The sequence below is a fragment of the Polistes dominula genome, unplaced genomic scaffold (genome assembly GCF_049000335.1).
Source record: "Polistes dominula isolate Pdom_NZ unplaced genomic scaffold, Pdom_raw_medaka contig_73, whole genome shotgun sequence".
NCBI lineage: Eukaryota > Metazoa > Arthropoda > Insecta > Hymenoptera > Vespidae > Polistes > Polistes dominula.
In genome coordinates, this window is record NW_028300951.1 from 4,710,661 (window position 1) to 4,732,673 (window position 22,013).

The 22,013-nt window shown below is 27.7% G+C and overlaps 1 protein-coding gene across 1 annotated transcript in view; it reads left to right on the forward strand.

Moving 5' to 3' along the window:
- Positions 1–22,013, forward strand: part of LOC107063992 (uncharacterized) — a 253,553-nt gene that overhangs the window by 208,696 nt on the left and 22,844 nt on the right. Inside the window, 2 exon segments of the mRNA XM_089172328.1 lie at positions 11,849–12,017; positions 13,147–13,301. Of these exon segments, the coding sequence (XP_089028454.1) occupies positions 11,849–12,017; positions 13,147–13,301 (324 nt within the window).

Below are 22,013 nucleotides of genomic sequence, written 5' to 3' on the forward strand. Positions count from 1 at the left end.
TTCAACAAAACGATTTACCTAACCTCGTTTCGTGTCGCTAAAAGCATAAGTAGAAAAGCTGCTAGCTATTTCGGACTTTCGAATAATTTAAACAATATAGATATATTTTTATTTCGAGATAATGAAAAAAAAAGGGAAAGAGAAAGAGAATAATACGAAAAATCTAACGAACAATTTAAAATATACATCGACGAAACCGTTCCACTTTTTTGCATTTATTAATTATTGAAGAAGATTAATTAGCTTTATTAACTTCTTTTATGTTTTTTCTTCAAGCAAACGAAACTACGCAGAAAATCTGATATTTTCTCATTGTATTAATTTTCTCTCTTTCTTTATGGCAGGAAAATTTAATCGTATTAGTTATTCCTCTTTCATGGAAAAGTGAAAGACAAGTATTTCTCCAATGATCCAGCTTTACTTTTAATAAGATTATTTCTAAGAAGATTTCATCTGTTTTACGATCGAACGACCAACGTGTCTTAATTTCATATCATAGATAAGTATACCGAAGCCTATTACGTTCTTATGTTACAAAGCATTCTATTTATTCGGCATAAAATTCTTTTTTTTTTTTGTTATACATTTTTGGTCAGTAATTTTTATATTAAAATATCAATATATTCGTCTTTAATGGTAATCTTGATAAAAAGGAGAATAAATATATATTTTTTTTTTCATTTTTAATTTATATTTAATTAATTTCAACCTCTTATTTGTTCTAAGATATTAATTGAATTATTATAAAAGTAATTAAATTGTTTTTATTTTAAATTTTATTGATTAATATACGCATCAATTACTAGATTTATTGCTTATTAATAAATTACCTACCTGAAAGCAAATTAAACAGGCTTTACATTAGCAGCGATAATAATATCATAATAATAGGTTTTTTGTTGATTTTGGTCGATTAAAAATCTGTTTAATATAAATGTTATTATTCAACATTTAATGTTGCATTATACTCTTTCTCTGTTTAATAAAATAAAAGCGAATTATTATTTACATCGAATAAAATATTCATGTAACTTGACGCAACCCTGACACCATTAATTTGGCAAAACATTCATCAAATAAATTAGAATTGTTTTTGTTGGACATTATTTTCTTTCATTTGTTTTTTTTATTTTTTTTTTGTTCTTTGAACGAGTTAAAGCATATCATACTATTAAAAAGCTCGCTCGGTTAGCCTTTTGATAAATTTTTTAAAGTATCTTTTCTTTCATGACTAATGGATGTTTATTATTTCATTATGAGAAGTTATATGAGTAAGAGAAGACTAATCGTATTACCAACGACGAAGAATAAAGAGCTTCCGAAGAATTTCAGAAAGTTCTGAGTAAGAGAATGCTTGAACTTTTGAGCTTTTCTCTCGATTTAGGAAATATTCGTGGCCGCTCTCGCACGATGGTAATTTTAATGTTTCGAGAAGAAAGGAAGCTTAGTTTTTTAACTGTGATGGAAAAGTTACCCTAATGTTTTTACATTTTTCATAGGATTTGTTTCCTTTTCTTTCCTTCTTTCTTTCTTTCTTTCTTTCTTTCTTTTAAGTCAAGAAAAAAATAGAGAGAGAGAGAGAGAGAAAAAAATTGCTTATTCTTATCTTCATTCATATTTTATCATTGTTTGCTATAACAAATATCAAAATAATCCTTAATCTTAAATTTTCATTGAGTTTAACATATTTCCATATTTCACATTAGCGAATGAGATTTTCTCTGATAGTATTAAAATGAAATTTTCAAAAATAATACTCTGCCAGTTCATCTTTGAGAAAAAACCTTTGTACACAAATATGTATTCTAGATAAATTAATAATTCTTTAATATAAATACGTATGGTATATGTATTATATAATAGTAATAGGAACCTCGAGGGGAAAAAAATGACAATCCTTCATTGCATATTTATAAAAATTTCATCAAGTTTGCATAAACGTAAATTTCTCAACTAAAATTCTTTGATGTCTGGGTTTATTAAAACGTAACGAAAAATATATGATATAATCCTTCGTATACATATTTTTTTCTATATGTATGGTGTATGTCCTCCGAAAGTATGTTTTTCCATGCCAAAAGAATTGCCTTTGAATTTAATTACGTTTCCTGCACACATTTTCTTTCTCGCATTAATCATCGGAAAATATATTTTATAATTAAATATAACATATTTCAAATAAATGATCGTTAATGTTACGATAAACACGATGCCATATTTTACATTCTATTTGACAAAATCATTAAACATATTTCGTAATATCAATTTTCTAAATTTAATTAAAATAAACTTGAACAAAATATTTATACAGAATTTAAATGAAATTATTATTGTTTACAGAACAATCTTTTGAATTTAAAAAGATATTTTTAATTTAAAAAAAAAAATAGATATTTTTATTCATTAATTTATAACTAAAATTAAATATTTTTTTACTTAAAATATTGACTCAAAAATTACTGTGATTTACGTGAATTACTTTAACATAGAAACAATATTTCTTTTATAAGTTAAATTCACTTTTATATATTTTTTGACACAATCTTAAAAAAACATTCGAATCTACCCTCCTAAATATTGAATTAATAATTCGTTAATAATCGATTCTTAACAATTATTATTCTAATTCCAATTATAATTAATCGACAAAGTACGAAGCTAATTAAAAAGCATGCAACGTTGGATAATTACTTTGCTGCTGTAAATAAAACAAATAAAGAAAGGCTATGATGTTGACAATTTTGAAGAAAATCTTGGCAATTTTGCCTCGTAGATAAAAAATACAACCCCTTTTTTTTGTATTTCATTTTCTTTCTTTCTTTTAGCCGACTTTTACGATGGAGTAAACTTTAAGTACCGTCCTCTCCTTTTCAATCCTCCTATTCACCCCCTTTTTATTCACTCTTCCTTACTTATTTTTCTTATAATTTTATTTCTTTTCTTCTACATTTCTTTTAAATTAGGTCCAAAACAGAAAGCTTTAAGTTTCTTCGAAATAGTATAAATATAGCCATTCAGTATTTCTTCTTTCTTATAATACGTTCTACATCCTTTTCCATTTTTCAACTAATTAAATTTGGTAAATAAAATCCTTAATAACTCTGATAGCAACATTTTTCAATGCAATGAGTTCAACACGAATACTCCGTTTAAATATTTGATTTGTTATATTTTCTGATATTTTCTTTATATTTCTATTAATTATTATTATTACACACTTATTTGTTCTATCAATGTAGGTATTATAAGACAAATGATCACTATAATTATTAATTAATCAATATTATTAAATAATAATCATTAATTTTCAATACTGAAACGATGAAAAATATTGTTATTATCCTTTTTTTATTTAGTTGAAGAATTTCTTAGAGTTGAAAGTTTATAGACTGTAATGCAAATTTGTTCCACACCTATTCGAAATATATTCTCGATGATAACAAGCTTATAACGTAAAGTGAGTAGCTTGTAAATTAATCGGCAAATCCGCGACAAGCAAAGTTCGATATGCTTCATGAATACTGGAGAGTAGAAGCTTTAAGTAAACTAAAATCAATATCTACGAAACACAATGAATATGCATCGAATATTTATCGGGCGTTATCGATGAGAGAGAGAGAGAAAAAGAGAGAGAGAGAAAGAAAGAGAAAGAGAAAGAAGAGAGGGGATGGGTTAATAGGAATGAGAATTTTCTTCACTAATACGAATTCTCCAGTTAATGTAATCCATGATTAATCGGAAAGTCAAACTTCCAATTGGTTGTATCAACGATTTATCAGATTGTTTTTAAGAACAACAAAAAATATCGAAAAATGATATCAATTTATAAGTTATCTTTAAAAAAAAGAAAAAATTATTAAATCTTATCCGACGTGAAAAAATTCTTTTTCAATAACATTTCGATTTAAGAGAAATTATTTATTACTTTAGTCTTTTCTATATTTAAACTACGAATGATCGAATCAATAATGTACAATAACATTAAATATAACTTTAGCCAATAGAAAGAGTTCAATTTCGATATTAACAATTTTCTATAATGGATAATCGATTAGTTTTGTAGCTTGATGGATGGCTATACCTTCGAGAAAGGAAAAATAAAATAAAGAGAAAGAGAGAACGAGAGAAAGAAAAAGACTTCATTCGCGAGACTATTATATTGGAAAAAACATCTAACTAAATTAAGTGATTTGTTTTATCACCAATAAAAAATGATAAAGATATAAATTATTATTTTCTTTTCATAATAATCATCGATAGTAATTAATTTCATTATTAATATTAATTTTTTATAATTCATAAATATAATAATGTTTTAATATTAATATTACATTTTTGTCATTTATTTATCTTCTCGTTAAAAAATAATAAATATTTCATTTATAATTATTTGTAACGCTTCAAATATTGTAATAACTTTTATTTTATTTTTATTTTTTTTTTAAGTTACTTTATCGATTTTAGTAAATTATGATGAATTCTTAATTAGAATAAAATTCGTCACTCTCTCTCTCTCTCTCACACTCTCTCTTTCTTTATCATGATTCATTAATTTTGCTTTTTCTAAAAAAATAGTTGTCCTACTTCAACGTAGTCAAAGTTTGTTTTGCCACCTGAGAAAATAGATCGTATTCTCGAGAAACGAATGTAGCTATTCTTTTCTTCCTTGTCTTATCATTTCTTTTGTTATTACTCTTTCTTTTCCCTTTCATGACCTTGGTTCGTGTTATGTGAAATAACAATGATAAAGTTGAGAGATGAAACGAATTGATCGAAAATATAAAAAAGGTCTGAAAAATATTTTCATATTTTATATTTCTGACCAACAAGTATATTTTATTCATCTAAAAATTGAAGACATCTTCAAAAAAGTTTCATGTATTATTCAAATTTATTTTAAGAAGATTCTAAAAGATATTTTTATTTGATCAAAGAAACGTATCTTAATTAATTTACTAAACAAAGTACACAATTACATCTTACTATTCATAATGATTTTTTGAAAAAAGAATATTATTTGTTTCTTCAATATTTTCATTAAATGCTATATATCTGAATTTAATTAACTTTATAAATAAGTAAAAGAATAATATACAATATTTAATCTCCTTATACAATCCTTTCTCCATAGCATACACACCCACGCATTAATATTTAATATTTATTTAGAATATTATACTAACGAAATATTATTTCAACTCAAAATGTTTACACGTGTAAATATTGATCATTCATTTAACAAAATACTAAGCAAATAAATATAACGTCTTGTTTAAAATGTGGTGTATCGTAGAAATGTTTGAAATAAAACCTTGAAGGAAAGAAAACAAAAATGAAAAATATCATCAAAAATAAGAAATCAAATAATACAAAAGATAGTTGAAGCATTGAAAAGTGATCGTTCACCGATGTTGAACGAAAATCCACAATGAAATATTACTCGACGATCAAAATTGTGAGATCGTGGATATCGAGTTAGCTCGTAGAATAGATTTTACAGAATTTCTTCGATGCTTTCGATATCGGCAACGATGCGGAAAGGTATACAAGAGACTCTCTTCGAATAATACATCTACAGAGAGATATACCAATACATACTTACTTACGTACTTATATAAACATACACACATTCATACGAATATATATATATATAGAGAGAGAGAGAGAGAGAGTAAACGAATGCAATCGAGTCGAAGAAATTCGAGTTAGTTTAATACTATCTGCTATATCTCACGAAGAAATCGGAGACACTTTCTGAAAAAAAATGCAAAAAAAAAAAAAGAAAAATAAAACAAATGTTTAACGACGAATACCGTTTCAATATCCTGTTTCTCCCTAATACGATTCGCATAAACTTAACGACTTCTCTTCTGCGTGATTGGAATATTTTATGTGTAATTGCAGAAATTAAAGTGCATCGAGCAAATGTCATCGTTTTTATGGATCACCGAATTACATTCCTTTTTAATGTTCAACATATTAAATTCATTCTCGAATGAATGTTAATTAACTTTTGTAATTTATTAATTTATCCTTGCTTTATTTATTTTTTCATTTTTAATTTTATTATTACATATATCAATCACACTTGTTTTATGGATCATTAAGAAATTATTTACCGATAAACGATCAAAATATGATTCTATGTAAATTTTATTACACAATATTTAGTGAATTAATTTGTTAACATTTTATTTCTTAAAACAAATATTTTGATAACAAATTAACACCATAGCATTGTGTATTCTTACATTGTTTTCTTACATTTAACGTAATTGGATTTAAATTTATATTTAACAAAATAATATGAAAATTTATAGTATGCAATATTTTTTATATTATCAATGCAATCTTTAAAAAAGGAAAAAATGTTGATACAAGAGTTAAAATCTTGTGAAGTCAACGTTGCAAAGGACTCACTTAAGAACACACACGGATACTCTCACTAATGCTACTTCCATGGAATCCAATTTAAATGATACTTATCATTTTCTTCGTCAGAACTTCAAGTTCACTTATTTTCGCGATCTCTCTCGAGAAAAGTCTCAAGCTCAAGATTACCATTCAGCTTGTCTCACTGCTTTCTCCTCCTTCTTTTCCTTTTTACCCCTTCCCCCTTTTTTACAAGCCCAATTTTCCTTCAATCTTTCCTTTCTATTTCTCTTCTCTCGTCAGTATATACTTCTTAAAGAATTTATTCTTTAGTAATCGTTCATTCTTTTTTTTCTTTGAAAAGCTTAAATAAAGAGAGATTCATTTCTAAATTTTGTTACTGTACGAAATGACATGCAATCATCTTTCATCTTATTTCTTAGGTAATCGTATTATGGTAATAATAATTGATGAAATATTATTGGTAATAAATTATGAATCTATCGTAATACGATTTATCACTGAAAATTTCAATAAAATTGTTAGAAGAAAAAGAACAAATACAAATTTTTTGAAGAAAATAAAAATACCACTTATAATTCCTTTACCCCTCCCAAACTAAAATTCAAACTCAAACTTAGCAAAAAGCAAATTTAAATAAAAAAAAGATTCGTTTCGAGGGATTGATATTAAATAATTATATATATATATATATATATATATATATATATATATATATATATATATATATATATATATATTATAAATTACTTTGATATTTTTATATTATTATTTTTTATATATGTATATAACATATTATATATTATATATTATATATTATTATCAGAATCTATCTATTTCAATGTGATATTAAAAATAATTTCTATAGAATTGGAAGATAATAATAAAATATAATTAAAAAAAAAAATAAAAGGAATAATTATTTAAATTTAATAGGATATTGTGGAAACCAAGAATCAACTTCCTCTTTCCCCATTCTTTTCTTTCTTTAAACAAAAAGTACATGTGATACTCAGAAGAAGCTAATAGTAAAGATTTATATATCAGTATGCAGTTGTATTAGTAAGGTTAGTACTAGGTATGTGTTTACACGCGTTGTTAGTTTCCTCGTTTAGCTAGGAAATTCCTTTGTTGAATGTAGAGGACTATGGTTCATCGTCAATTCGAATGTACTTATGGTTAACCAAAGACGCGTAACTACAGACCATATATATGATGCTACACACATATCTATGAACATGAGTTAGTGTGTATACACGTATGCGCGCATTCAAAGCTTTTGCCGCTTTCAACGCCCCCGGTGCTTTTGTTCTAAGTTAGAACTTTCAAAATATTCCATAATACAACATATGTTAATTGGATAAAATCTATTTAAATAAATGATTTATAAATTAGATGCTTGAATAAATTTATCAATATGCTCGTTTCCATAAAGTTTACAACTTTTAATACACTCTCTCTGTGGGAATACTAATTCTTTAATAATAATAATAATATTTCTAATTTACATCAATATTTTTATGTTTAATATTCGCATATATATATATATATATATATATATATATATATATATATATATATTTTTTTTAATTATCTCCTTATAATTTGTTTATTTCAATAGTTATTTTTTTTCTTTTTATTGTAACCAATCATCGAACGTAGATCAATTTTTATCACTTTACAAATTGGAGATAATTTTATCGCACAACAAAATATAGAGTATTTGTTCTTTTTTCCTTTTTCGTGCAAAATACCATAGAATACTTCTACATTTTGATATTTTTTTTTTCAAAGAAGAGAGAAAGAGAGAACGGGAGATAGAGATTTACGATCGAGCGCATCTTTTTCGCTTCTAAGAAGGGGACGATTATTTATCCGCAATACGTCGTGATCAATCAGAGGATGTTTTTTGGGGGAGGATGTTCAAGGCATGATGAATCACTTTGCTCGTCACTTTAAGCGATAGCTTCGTTCGTCTAGCTTATTATATGAAAACGTTTAAGATTTGTCATTTTATAATGCATATGGTCAATTTTCTTTTTATATAAAAGACAAATTTATCATCTCGTAGGTGTATGAATACTTATTATTCTTCTTATGGATCTATAATAGATCAATAGTCGCATAATTTATATGAGATGGAAAATTCAAGGTTAGTTGCTTATGTTGGTATGTGTGTGCATGGAAATCGGACAATCGATACTCGAAAGAACAGTATAGAAGATTCTAATTTAATTAATTGTGTATGTGCGTGTAGAGGACATGTGAGAACAGACGATAGCAACCGAGAAAAGTATAGAAGAATCTAAAGTTAGGTGTGTAGTTATATATATATGTACTGATCGCAATGAACATTTGAACCCCTTTGTCTTATCCGCTTACTCTCGATTACTCGAAACCACAATAAACGAGAAGATCAGTTACATTTCGAACCATTTAACTATTTAATTTATCGAAAACATAGAACACATGAAACAACTGAACCACAAATCTAACTTGTGTAGTCCGAATAAAGTACCACGACACAGGCTCGTTCTTTTATGGTTTTTGGTCCAAATTCCTTACCACGAGTCTTACTCGTTGTTGTAGGACAAGGGATTAAGGGTATGAATGAGATTACGCCAGTCTTGAGTCTTGATTCTTGAGTAGACAAGCAAAGAGAGAGAAGAGAAGTGTAAAATATAAAGTCTTGAGTGGATCAGCAGAGAGAACAGAGTGTAAAATTGTCTTGAGTCTTGAATCTTGAGTCTTGAGTGGATCAGCAGAGAGAACAGAGAATACAATAAAGAGTAAAAGAGAGTCTTGAGTAGGTCGACCTGTGAGACATAAAGAGTAAAGACTAAAGAGAGAAGATTTGTATCGTTATAATGCTTTTATTAATAAAATTTGTATTAACGATAAGAATAAGTGATTCGAATTGTGTCTGTCTTTATCTTCCATGTAGAATTATACAAAATATCTCACGTATATATTGTTGCGTAATACTCAACGTTGAGGCATGAATCGTTTATCATATTTTCTAGCATATTCTCGAGCGATCAAAACTCATAAACAGAACACCGAGCAGCGGGACGCATCGGCGCCGGGCCCTTTGAGTGGTCTCGGATTCCTATATAAACACATGCGATACCATAAGGAGAAACGATATTCCTTCGTAAAGACAAAGTTTTCTGTGCATCTCAGTTCCTCTACAATCCAATGTCCATCAGTGGTCAATGGGGGGGGGTCTTCTACTATTGGTCAATCAACTTACAACATTAATACAATTAACAATAAAGGAACAACAATTAATATAGGCAACAACAATCGATTCACATTGATTCACATTTCTTCAAATTCCATTAAAACCTTCTTACGATAGATAAATAACATAGTACCGATCAAGACACCGGTACGCAACATATATTTTTACCGTATTTTAATTAATTATTAATATTCAGTTGAATGTTTTATCGATATCGTTATATTTATAAATTCTAAGATGATCGTTATTGGATTTTTCTTTTATAAAAATTTAAACTAGTGTACCATGAATTAAATTAAAAATAAATAATATTTAAAAATCATTTTTAAAATTTTTATAATAATTTAATTTAAATAACTTATAAATATTCAACTAGATTTATCTGACCGAGAAATTTAAAAAAAGGAAATATAAAATATAGTTCTTATTAAATATTTCCTATATTTTAATAAGACAAAATTTAAATTCAAAATAAATATAAAAAGAAAGATTATCTTTAAATTTTCGTGATCGAAAACACTAACGATCCCTTCAAAGTATTGTATTACATTATTATGCACGTGAATATTTTTTATCTGATATATTTTTTTTATTTACCACAAATAAAAATAAAATTTCGTTGCTGATAATACATTATAATACATTATAATACATTATAGGCATTATGATTAGTATTATTTGGTATTTGAATTATTACAATTAGTATACACGCATAATGATACCATTCTATTCGATGTCACGATCCAGTAATACGACGAATATTGATGAAAAAATGCTCTCCGAGGATCTCTATCACGAAATGATTACTCGTATTTCCATCAACACCCTTTCAAAGTAATTGATATTTACGCTTGGAGTACTATTTGCGTTTGTACTTTTTTAACTCCGGTGCTTTTCATCGAAAGACGAATAATATTCCCATTTTGTCTTATTCCCTTTGAACATTTTCACTTTGTATTTTCAATGTGAACCAACCGTAGTTAGTTAAACAATTAATCTCATCGATTAACGAATAATAAATAAATTAATTCGTTTGTGTATTTGTTCTTCATTTATTTACTAAAACAAATGTCTTGTTTTTTCAATACTCGCAACATAAATAGAAGGTGTAATTGTTAAAAACATTATCTTGTTTTTGGTAGATTTAAATAACACACACACACATACACATATGCAAATAAAATAATATATTGAGTAAATTTTTTTAAATTATTTTATTTAATGGATTTGAAAAAAAAAGACGACACGTGAGGAAGAAAAATAGAAAGGAAGGTAGATAAAGAGGAAAGAATGGAAAAATTATGGTTTTTAAAGGAGAGTTGAGGGGGTTGAATGGAGATGATTGAAATTTGCATATCGACTTAAAAATCGTGTCGAAGCATTTGTCGTTGAATCATGAGGACGATTTTCTTAGAAAAATAATCCTCGTTTCGATAAACGTTTTCGAACTGGTCGTCAAAAATATCTTACAAAAAAAGAAAGAAGAGATAAAATGGTTGTTGAGCGATAAGATCGAACCATATAGGAAAATATTAAAATCAAAAAATATCAAGCAGCGTGTTTCTTTTTTTTTTTTAATTTATTATTTTAAGAAAAAGAAACGAAAAACCTTCAGGTCGCTCTCCTCTTTCTATTTTATGTTTTTTTTTCTCGGTTCATTGGGAAATACGAGACCATTTTCAAGGCGGGAAATTTGAATTTTTCAGAGATACCACTCCTAAAACGGACCGCTCTTTATCATAAATTTTACCCGGTAATGTTGTTTACATTTCTCGAGATAGTTCAAATTATTTTCAAGATCTTCTTTTTTTTTTTTTTTTTAAGCAATCAAGACGTACTCACAAAATATTCGATAAAATAAATAAATATTTTCATTTCATTCGGCACGATATCAAACAAAAATTTGCAAACATATGATATATAAATTATTTTAAATTAAGTAAACAATTTTTTAAAACATATACCAAACTCAAAAACATACATCTACATGAGTAGAGTTTGATCCATTAAATGTATTACTGAAAACCGAATTAAATTTCACGTTAATTAAAGTAAAAAATTGATGTTATAAACTTATAAAATTACAAACAAATGGAATAATTAAAAATCGTTTTATTTATTTAGTTGAAAACCAATTCGTTTCACTCTAACTAAGTTGAAAGTAAACCCATTGATTGATCGATTTGTTATTTTTTTTCTTTTTCATTTTAGCACCTATCTTAACAATAACCGACGATTCTGGGAGAACAGTTGCGAAGGAAAGGCACTTAAAAGCTGGAAGTGCACTTCGTTTGAGATGCGAGGCTAGGGATATACTAGAATCTCAAAATGAAACGGTCATTTGGAAGAGAGGAGATGAAACACTCATCGAAAACGTTAGGTAAGTTTATTTTTCTATAAATAAGAAAATAACAAAATATTAAGAAGTACAAGTAATTATTTTTAAATAAATAAATGTCAGAAACTGCATAAACTTATTAACCAACTCAATACGTCTCATATCTCGAATAGAATTTTTTTGAAAAACATGTCTACATGAAAAAGAAACAAAATTAAAGAAACGTTGCATAAGAATACTTTTTAAGAAATTTTACATAAAATTTGTTTGTTTGTTTTTGGAAAATATCATATATGTGTGAGTATATTTGAAAACCAAAAGAGAAGGGGGATAAGAAATAGAGGAAAAGTATATTTCAACATTAACGTTCGTTAACATATTCCACAAGACACATCTAAGTAAGCTTCTTAATGAAATTATCAGACAACCTGGTGTATAACGCAGCTTGCATACCTAAGCTGCCGTTTCTCAGCAGTAGTTTAACATCTTCCTCTCGAATAATGACAACCCCCTTTCTCTTATCCTTTCTGGCTAATTTCTTCTTTAGTTTGATTTGCCAAAGTATACGAAAAGATAATTAAAGAAAAAAGAAGTAAATAAATGTAAAAGAGAATAGATAAATTAGAAAATGAATCAAATAGAATGAGAGAGTGAGATAGATAATAATAATTAACACATACAAGATTAATAGCATACTCCAAAGTCATTCAAAATTCATTAGTTGAATACCAGTGACCAGTACTTGTGAGTCATTAAAAATAAAAAATTTAATTGTTCATTCGTTTGTCCAATTTCGTTTTACTATATTATATTTATATTTTTATTTCTAATGTTTTTAATTTTTAAACTTGTTAAATTGTAATATTATTTATTCAAATTGTAACATGTTTTAATATTTTAATTTATCATATGCGGTATTCAGATAAACGTCTCGTCCGAACAACGTGTTAATGAAGTAATTGCATTTTCATGTAACAAAGAATAAAACAGTGTAATTTGATGCAAAAAGGGAAGAGAATAAGAGTGAGTAGGTAGTGAGGGGGGGGGGAAGGTGGAGAGAAGTATTGTAATGTTAAAGAAAGAAAGAAAGAGAAGGTGTGCTTTCAAAAAGGTTATACATATATCGAAGGTAACATTACTGAGGTGAAAGAAATTCGATCTCGTTTTCCAGCGAGAACAGGACTACAGAGATGACTGAGGGTAAGGAGGTTTATGTGATAGTAACTACTCTGATCGTGGAAAGAGCAAGCCCGAGGCATGCTGGTAACTACAGTTGCGTGGTACCTGGAATATCCAAGACGACTATAGCTGTTCATGTTCTCAATGGTAAGTACGTTATCTTTCAGAAGATGAAAAACTTTTTATCATCGATTAAAACGAAAATTTCGGTTCAATCTTGAAAAATGCGAAATGTTTTATCTACGTGATCTTTCTCATATAATACGTCTTATATATAATAGCATACTCTGTATTAGATTTTTTCTGCATACATTGTTCACACTATTAGTTAATTTTTTTTTTTTTTTAAATAACTCATAGATCGTATTACTTACTAGCAGCTGATTAAAAAGCTTCACGCAAAAATTCTATTCCTATGTAGTATCGAACAAGAAGGAAGTTAGTTGCTATTAAGTATTTTTTGTTAGAACTTTTGAGTAAACCATTTCAAAGTTCACGTTTATATAACTTCTTATATTCTTATTTTTACTTATAGAATATGTCGAGAAAATTTTATAGAAAAAAGAACTAGGACATTTTGAATGGATTTCCGAAAAACGAGCGTATATTACATTTAATAAAATATCAAAGAAAAAATTGAAAATAAAAATTTGTATGCATTTAATAATAATTGATGTTTCTATACGTTTTTAATTATATTTCATATTTTATATTTATTTATATAAAGCGGAAAGAACTGTTGTACGTTATACCAGCTTTTTATTAATCACTGCAGCGTGTAATGAATCGTTTTTATACTTTCCTGACAAAATTTTAATAAATATACTGTGCTCTCTTCTAAACATTTATTTACATATTTTCTACAAAATCTTTTTATCTTGTGTAATATCTAATCTAAATCCAAATTTTACATGAATGTTAATCTACAGTATCATTAGCTTATTTGAAAAGAAAAGTTACTACGACTTCTCTTTTGAATATATTGCAGATGTATTATATATCAAGTTCGTTAATCCTTTGAGTAGTGAGTTCTCCAAGCACTTTGCTGAACTAACTCGGAAAATGTCATAGTACCAAAAACGATATTCTCTTCGTAGATACGACTAACAAATGGCCAAATAGCAATACGTTAATTAAACAAACAAAAAATTGAATGTTAATTAATCACAATAACGCTAACTCTCGTACCAATACTAAATTCTAAATTCTAAACTTAAATATATCGAGTAAGCTAATAACATTGACATTTGTATTACTTTTTATTTAAATAAGCAAGACTTATATTGTTTATATTAAAAATATCACCACTAATTATTGTTTACTACAATACTATTATTATTATACTAATTAAATGGATATTTGCAGTAACTAACATAAGCCCTTCTTCCAATCACTCATTCAATTATTTATGTAATTTTATTTAAATATAAAGTATTCACAATTTTATAAATTATTACCCAACTGAATACGCTTAATAACAAATTCAACAATTAATTGAGCAATTAATTTATTTTATATATCCTTGCTTCGATATCAAGCAAATATTATTCTTTCAAAAGCCATTTTATTTTTATCGAAAAAAAATAAAAAATGAAGGTAAAATAAACAAAGAAAAATAGATAAAAGAACAGATTATAGGTAAATCGAAGTTACTGTGACTTTATTTATTTCTCGCGTAAGAAGTTGTTAATCTCGTGAGAAAAAGAAAAAAGAAAAATAGAGAGAGAGAGAGAACGTTCCCCCAACGACTTTAATTCAAAAACGTTTTCAAACTTTTCCCTGACTGTGAAGTTAAAAAAATATAAAAAGAAATTAAAAAAAAAAAAAGAATAAAAAAATAGGAGAGAGAGAAGAGAAAAGTGGAGGATAGATTTATTCTTCGCACGGCTAGCTAACGTTGCGTTGTACGACGATAAATCACTTCAACGCCGTTTCAGATTAACTCGTCCGAAACCACCAAACGCGTTGGACTTGTCGAAATGTAGCAAACGTCTTTACATATGTAGTTTATATATAAATATATAAAAAAAGTTATCTTTTTCTGCTTGACCATTATCTCATTTACACACGCAAATGGAAAATCTATATTCGAAAGTATGTAATTCAACCTATCTTTGATTTGTTCTCAATTTTTTAATTATTACGAACAAAACAAATTTGAAATATTGATATGCAACGTGTTGATTAAACAAACGAACTTTCCTAGAATCATTTAGTGATATTGTGTATAATTTAAAAAAACAAAAAAGTATAAAAATACTTGTTGATCAAATTAACGAATTATTTGAATTGATCTGCCAAATGTTAGAAAAAATATAACATAAAATAAGCATGTCGATGAATTATCAAACGAATGTTATTAGTTTTAGTTTGACTAATCCTTCCCTACATTCATACTAACAGATATGACCCAAAAATGATGAAGAAAAAAAAAGAGAATTAGCGAGTAGTCAAGAACGACGATGGCATCACACGTTTCATGGAAATGGAAGTAGCCCTAATTTGACAGGAGCATGAAAATGAGGTGTGGGTGGTGATGCCATGAAACGAGAGTTTCAAAGAAAGCAAGGAAGAGACACACAAAAAAAAGAGAAAGAAAGGAGGAGAGAAAAAAAATAGCTGCTGAAGGCTGTGTGCTACTTCCTTCCTATTTTTTTTTTGTTCATTCATTTGCCAGCTTTGCACGTATACACGTACATACACGGATAAACGTACAACACAGATACACTACATACTAATGCATTTAACGGAAACGCGATGACCTCTCTTTCTTTTACCCTTTCTCTTCCACTAATATCTCTCACTCTTTCTTGTCATCCTGTTATAGCCATAATACCATTTTATCCTTAAACATACGCACGAAATGCGAGAACGAGCATCTGTTGTGGTCGGATGCAGTTAACGAGAAAAATGTATTTTCTCTCTATCTCTCTCTCTCTCTCTCTCTCTCTATCTCTCGCTCTATAATCACTAGTTTTATTTTGTTTATTTCGTATATTTCTTTACTTTAATCAATTACGAGATGTATATGATGTATATTAATTTTTCAACGTTCTATAATAGTGAAAAAGTAAATTAATTATCACGTCGTATGTAAATTTTGTTAAACCCTCTTTATATATATACAACACTATTTTATACAATGTAACGACCCTAGTAGTACAAAATATTGAAAAATATTGAATGCATTTGTATTTAATATTAAAAAGAGATTCAATGTCTTTTTAATATTAAATACACATGTATTCAATATTTTTTCAATATTTTGTGCTACTAAGAGAATATTTGTGTTCATTGAATGTGCAGAAAGTGTTTCTCACGGTTAAAATATGTCAATTTTAATGAAAATTATCGAGAAAGTATTAAGTTAATGTCTATACTCAGGCACAATATTCTCCATTGTTAAAAGTAATTAATGAAAATCGATGAAGAATAATATTTAATCGGAATGATATTTAAAAATATGAAAAATTCTCAAAAGAGAATAAAAAGGAAAGTTAGTTGGGAGATATTTCGTCAGTAAGTTTCTAAATCGATCCTGTCAATTGATGAGAGAAATTTATTCTCCAAGGAATATATAACCAGTGATCGTGAAAATACGAAATTTAAAAGAAAATTCCTATGTGAAATGTGAAGGACATTTCACCGAGGTACGAAATATCGGATTTCGTTACATCTGTTCAAGATGTCAAAATGCATGTATAGATGTATGCATGTATGTGTGTTATGTATGTGTTATATATATATAACGTTATACACGTTGAATATTGATCGAGTATATTCGTTCTTTCCCTCGTTCGTTCGTAGCAGTGAATCATTCCAATGTGAAAGAAGTCAAAAATCTTTGATAAAAGAGACAACTTTGCTTACTGTATAAAAAAGAAAAAATAGAAAAAGGAAGAAAGAATTGGTTCATTATCCGAATAATTATTCGAGGAAGAAAAAAAAATAGTAAAAGAAATGCGAAAGTAGAACATTGAGAGTTACGTCTGCAGTATCGTTTGTAGTAATTAATTAATGAAAATAAGCATTACAAATTAGTAGGTAGAGATACTTAGCAGTTTTATCTCGCTTCGAAAACATTTTTACCTTTGGTTGAGTGTGTGTTTAACTCGTTTTTTGATCTTAATAACTTTTTAAGGGAAAAAGAGTAAGAGAATGAGAGAGTGAGAGAGAAAGAGTGAGAGAGAAAGAGAAAACAAGGTCATTTGCGGCTACTTCCATATAAGAGGATCAGGCTGGCCGAGGCTTTAATGGCCCCTTATAATTTGGATGTTATCCGAAAGTTGCGAAAGTTAACGAGCGAAATCCGTAGCTGCTTGAAAGTGTTAGGAAAAGGAAACGTAAGGTCGTTCGGAGGCTAATAATTTGATTAACGCGAAGGTAACCGAGTTTACTCCATAATGTTTTGCCTTAAGAAATCTGAGATCTGAGAAAATTGGTTAAAGAAATATTTGGAAAAAAAATTAAATCAACGAAATAATGGAAGAAAAAAAAGAAAATATAATATTATTATATTAATAGTATTTTCGATTCAATAAAATGAAAATAATTGGTTAATATACTGTAATACAGCTATTAATAATTAATTTTCTACTCAATCTTGAAATAATTTTTTGATTAATTGATACTGACCAATATTTAAAATATTCATTAATAAAAATTATTTATTTTTGAACAAAACATTCTTCTTGAATTTTATTCATTTATTTATTTAATTTTATATAAATTCTGTAACGTCACGCTACGTTTTTCTATATAAAACTTTTACATTGATAGAACTAGACCACGAGAAAAGCTATCGCAGTAGTTCGACTGGAAAGCTAGTAAACCAAATTTTAGGGATTTAGGTAAAGGGCGAATAAAACCCACTTTCAGTAGTTGGAATAAATAGCCAGTGAGACAAAATTCTAGTAACTCAGGTAAAGGGCAAACTAAACGAGATTGCAATTGGTATAGTAATTCACCAATTCTCATTTAATAATTTCCAAAGAGTTGTAATTAATGAACTCGAACGATGTTTCTGAACGGTTAAGCTGAGTACGTGAAATGTAATGAGGAAGTAAGTAAAAGAAGACGAGAATGCGGTACGAAAATAAATATAAAAAACGTATACGGTAAAGATATTTAACGAAACAGAATTGGATATGATGTAATTATTAAATACAAGGTAATACTGCAATATGATAAAGATCGTCATTTGTCAGTTGTTAGTTATAGTTCTGTTAAAATATAAAGGAGAGAAAAAAGTTAGTTTTGTCAATTTTGTAAGTTCATATAAAAAATACAAAGGAAAGTAAAGATGTAATAAAACATAAAAGAGAGTAAGTACATAGTTCTGTTAATTGTTAATTAACACGCATCGATGGTACACATTAAACTTTCCATTCGAGTCCTTGTGTACCATTGGTGATACACGTTGACATATTTATTTAATACATCAAAACGTCAAATGGCTCGAATGAAAAGTCGAGTAAAAACTGTTCAACACGAAACGTGTTAATAATTGCTGAAGCTCAAAAAGAAAATAAAACATAGCACTGAATAAAAGAAAAGTAATCTTAAAAAACTAAAAAGAAGTACGCACAAAAGTAAGTATTTGATCAAGATTAATCAACTTAATCCACATTACGGTCCAGTCAAGCCAAACGGCTTATCCTGTTCAACACAACACGATCCTGCAGCTAATTTTGCTACTTGTACGTAATCATCTACTAATGAATTGTGAGTAGAACGATTTAATAAATAATTAAGAACCAGAACTCCGGTGCAATAAATTTTCTTTAGAATTTATCACTGTTACTTACTATCTCTGCCTATCAATAAAAATATTAAATTCTCTTTCTTTAACAACTGAATAATTAACAATTCATAACTCTGAGGAAATCAATTAATCTTATCTACTTCACATGAACGTCTAAACCATTCTATCTCCGCATAGTTATATAGAGTAACAGTTTGCAGGAGTACTCAATACTTGATCGACACAAGCAATATATAGTACAACGTGACTGAACCTTTCCCCTGGTACAGGAGGTTGCAAGTACGACTGACTAATCCCTTCGATTTGCTCACCAAGTGATAATTTGCGAGAATATTGACATCCGAGTATTTGATCGACCACAAGTTTAGAGAAATTAGCATAATGACAGAATCTTTCTCTCATACAATTGAAAATGTTTAAGAAATTTGTAAAAAAATATAAATTCTCTCACATATAAACCAATATACACTATACTTTTACATCAATTATTTATTTTAAACAATACTGATCAAAAATATATAAAAATACTAAATAAATAAAATATTTTCTTTTAATCTTCTTTCTTTCTTCTCTCTTCTTTTATTTTCTTGTGATTTTTTCGTGATGTAAACAAGAAAAAGTCGAGAATCCTGTTCCTGTCTTTCTCTTTGGTCCTCGTGGACTACAGTCCCCAGGTTTCAAAGAAACTACTTGCAAAAGTACTTCTAGGCTAGTTTTACCACCATTGTTCCCGTAATACCGCTAGCAGCTAAACGTAAGGAAGCGGAGGCAAGAAGGTGAAATCCGCATAAATCCTTTCTTCCCCGACTATCTCTTTTTTCTTCTCTTCGTTCTTGATAGTACTTGTACGACATCGTGGAAATTTATATCATTCGGTACCAACTACTCAAAGTAAGAAAAATATTCTCACAGTAGCTTTAAGAAATAACATTTATCAATAAAATATAATATTTTTTATTGTATTATATGATTCTCAAATAAAAAATGTTCTCAAAACCATATTTCAATTCGTACCATTCATATCAATCTAAATAGAAATAATACAAATCTACTAAGATTTTTAGATAAAGATACTTTTTTGTATCTAACTTTTATTTTTATTTTAAATTATCTTATAAAACGATTAAAAGTAATTTATTCATATGCTTCATAATCTTAACATTTGCATTTCGAACTTTAAATAATTAAATCATATGTATCATAAGAATACTTATCGTAATAATTTTTTTTTTGTATTATATTTTTACTTTTTTATATCTAACAGTTTTATATTTTTGACTTAAAAAATGGTTTAAAACGTGTAAGAATAATTTAATCCTATGCGTTCACCATAGATTTTCCTTCAGACAGTCTAATGGAGAGATACAACAATTTTGAATTGATTGGTGAGTTGACTGTATCCAGTGATGCATCGCTTTAATTGGTCTCACCTTCGAGTCCTCTCTCCTCCTCTTCCACCCCTTTCTCTCTCTCGCTCTCTTTGGCTTACCACCATAACCTCCGGGACAACCAAGAAAGAGAAATTACCGGATTATGTTGGCAGGGCACGAGGTCAAGCCCTCTCACCACGAGGTGATTTCTCTTCCAAGTCTAACGTCCTGGTTTCGAAATGACTCCAAGAACGTCGACTCCCATCGTTTTTGATTCAAGGACACCTCTCTAACAACCTTTCTACTTAACATACCGATTTCTATTCAACCCTTACAACTCATCCCATACATCTTTCCTTTCAATTCGTTTTCTTTTCAACTTTTATCATAAAAAAAAAAGAATCTTTTTTAGTCATTCTTTTTTTTTATTATAATAATCGATTGATTATATTTTTATTTCATAAATTATTACATTTACGCGTAATTATGTCTTACAATCTGAAATCCTTTCGAATATTTATTTAAATATATTTTTTTAAGAATATTTATCTTACATTAGTTTACTTTTGTAATTACTGCAATGTTCTTAATCATTTTTAATAAACTGTAAAATAAATTCTTATTATTTGGTAAGAGAATTATTGATCGTATGTAAATTTGATTAATTTACTTTGGAGAATGAGAAAAATATTTAATTACATTCAAGTTGCCGGTAGACGATAATTTTATAGTTCGAATTTCGTAACTTCTAAATGTAAGTTGAATTTTCGAACAGAGGACAAAAGGGTTTGTAACGCTCAAAAGTAAGTTGTTCCTACGTGATTATTGTTCGAAAGTAAACTTGTAGTTTACTTGGGAATTGTTATAACTGGCATGATCGATCGTGTCGTTAAAGTTCTCACAATGGTTTCAAAAGATTTTGAGATTCCTTGTTGCGTGAACTAGGAAATGGAAGAAGAAAAAGGAAGAAGAATAAGAAAAAGAATAGAGAGAAACTATTTCTCTCTTTCTTTTTATATTCGATAAATTTTATTCGTCGAATTTTCAATCGCGAACAAAACGTTATAGTTTTCAAAAGGTTCCAACGAAATATCGAAATATTTCAAGAAATACACTTTTCTCCGTGTCTCGCAGAAAAATTCAAATAAAAATCTCTGACAAATTTGTTAACAAAGGAAAAATCAAATATCTTTTTGCATTTTCATTTGACAAAGGACATACATACGAAATCAAATTTTCTATTTCCCAAAACTGACCAACTGGAGATCAAAATTTCAATGTGAAAATATATTTAAGGTATATGTGTGAAATAGAAGAAAAATTCAAATAATTCTTTTTAAATTTGATAACTCATAAATAATAATTTATTAATATTTTAAATAAATGGTCCATATTTATAAAAAGGTATAAACACGTATATCATATAGATAAATTATTTATTTAAAATTTTAATTGATATTTTTTACATGCTAATATTTTATTTTAAAAAATACTCACCGAATATAAAAAGCAACCATGTGTTAACACACAAAACCGAAACGTTCTAATACATTTATATTTTCTTTTACAATATTTCCATTTCTAAAATTGATCACATGGAAAAAAAGGGGATGGTAGATTGAGAGAAAGTGAACAAAATAGGAAAGAGTTTGACTAGCAATGTAACCAGCAATGCGTGCAATGTAGTTCGGTATAACGCGTGCTTTCCTCTATTTAGGAATTGCA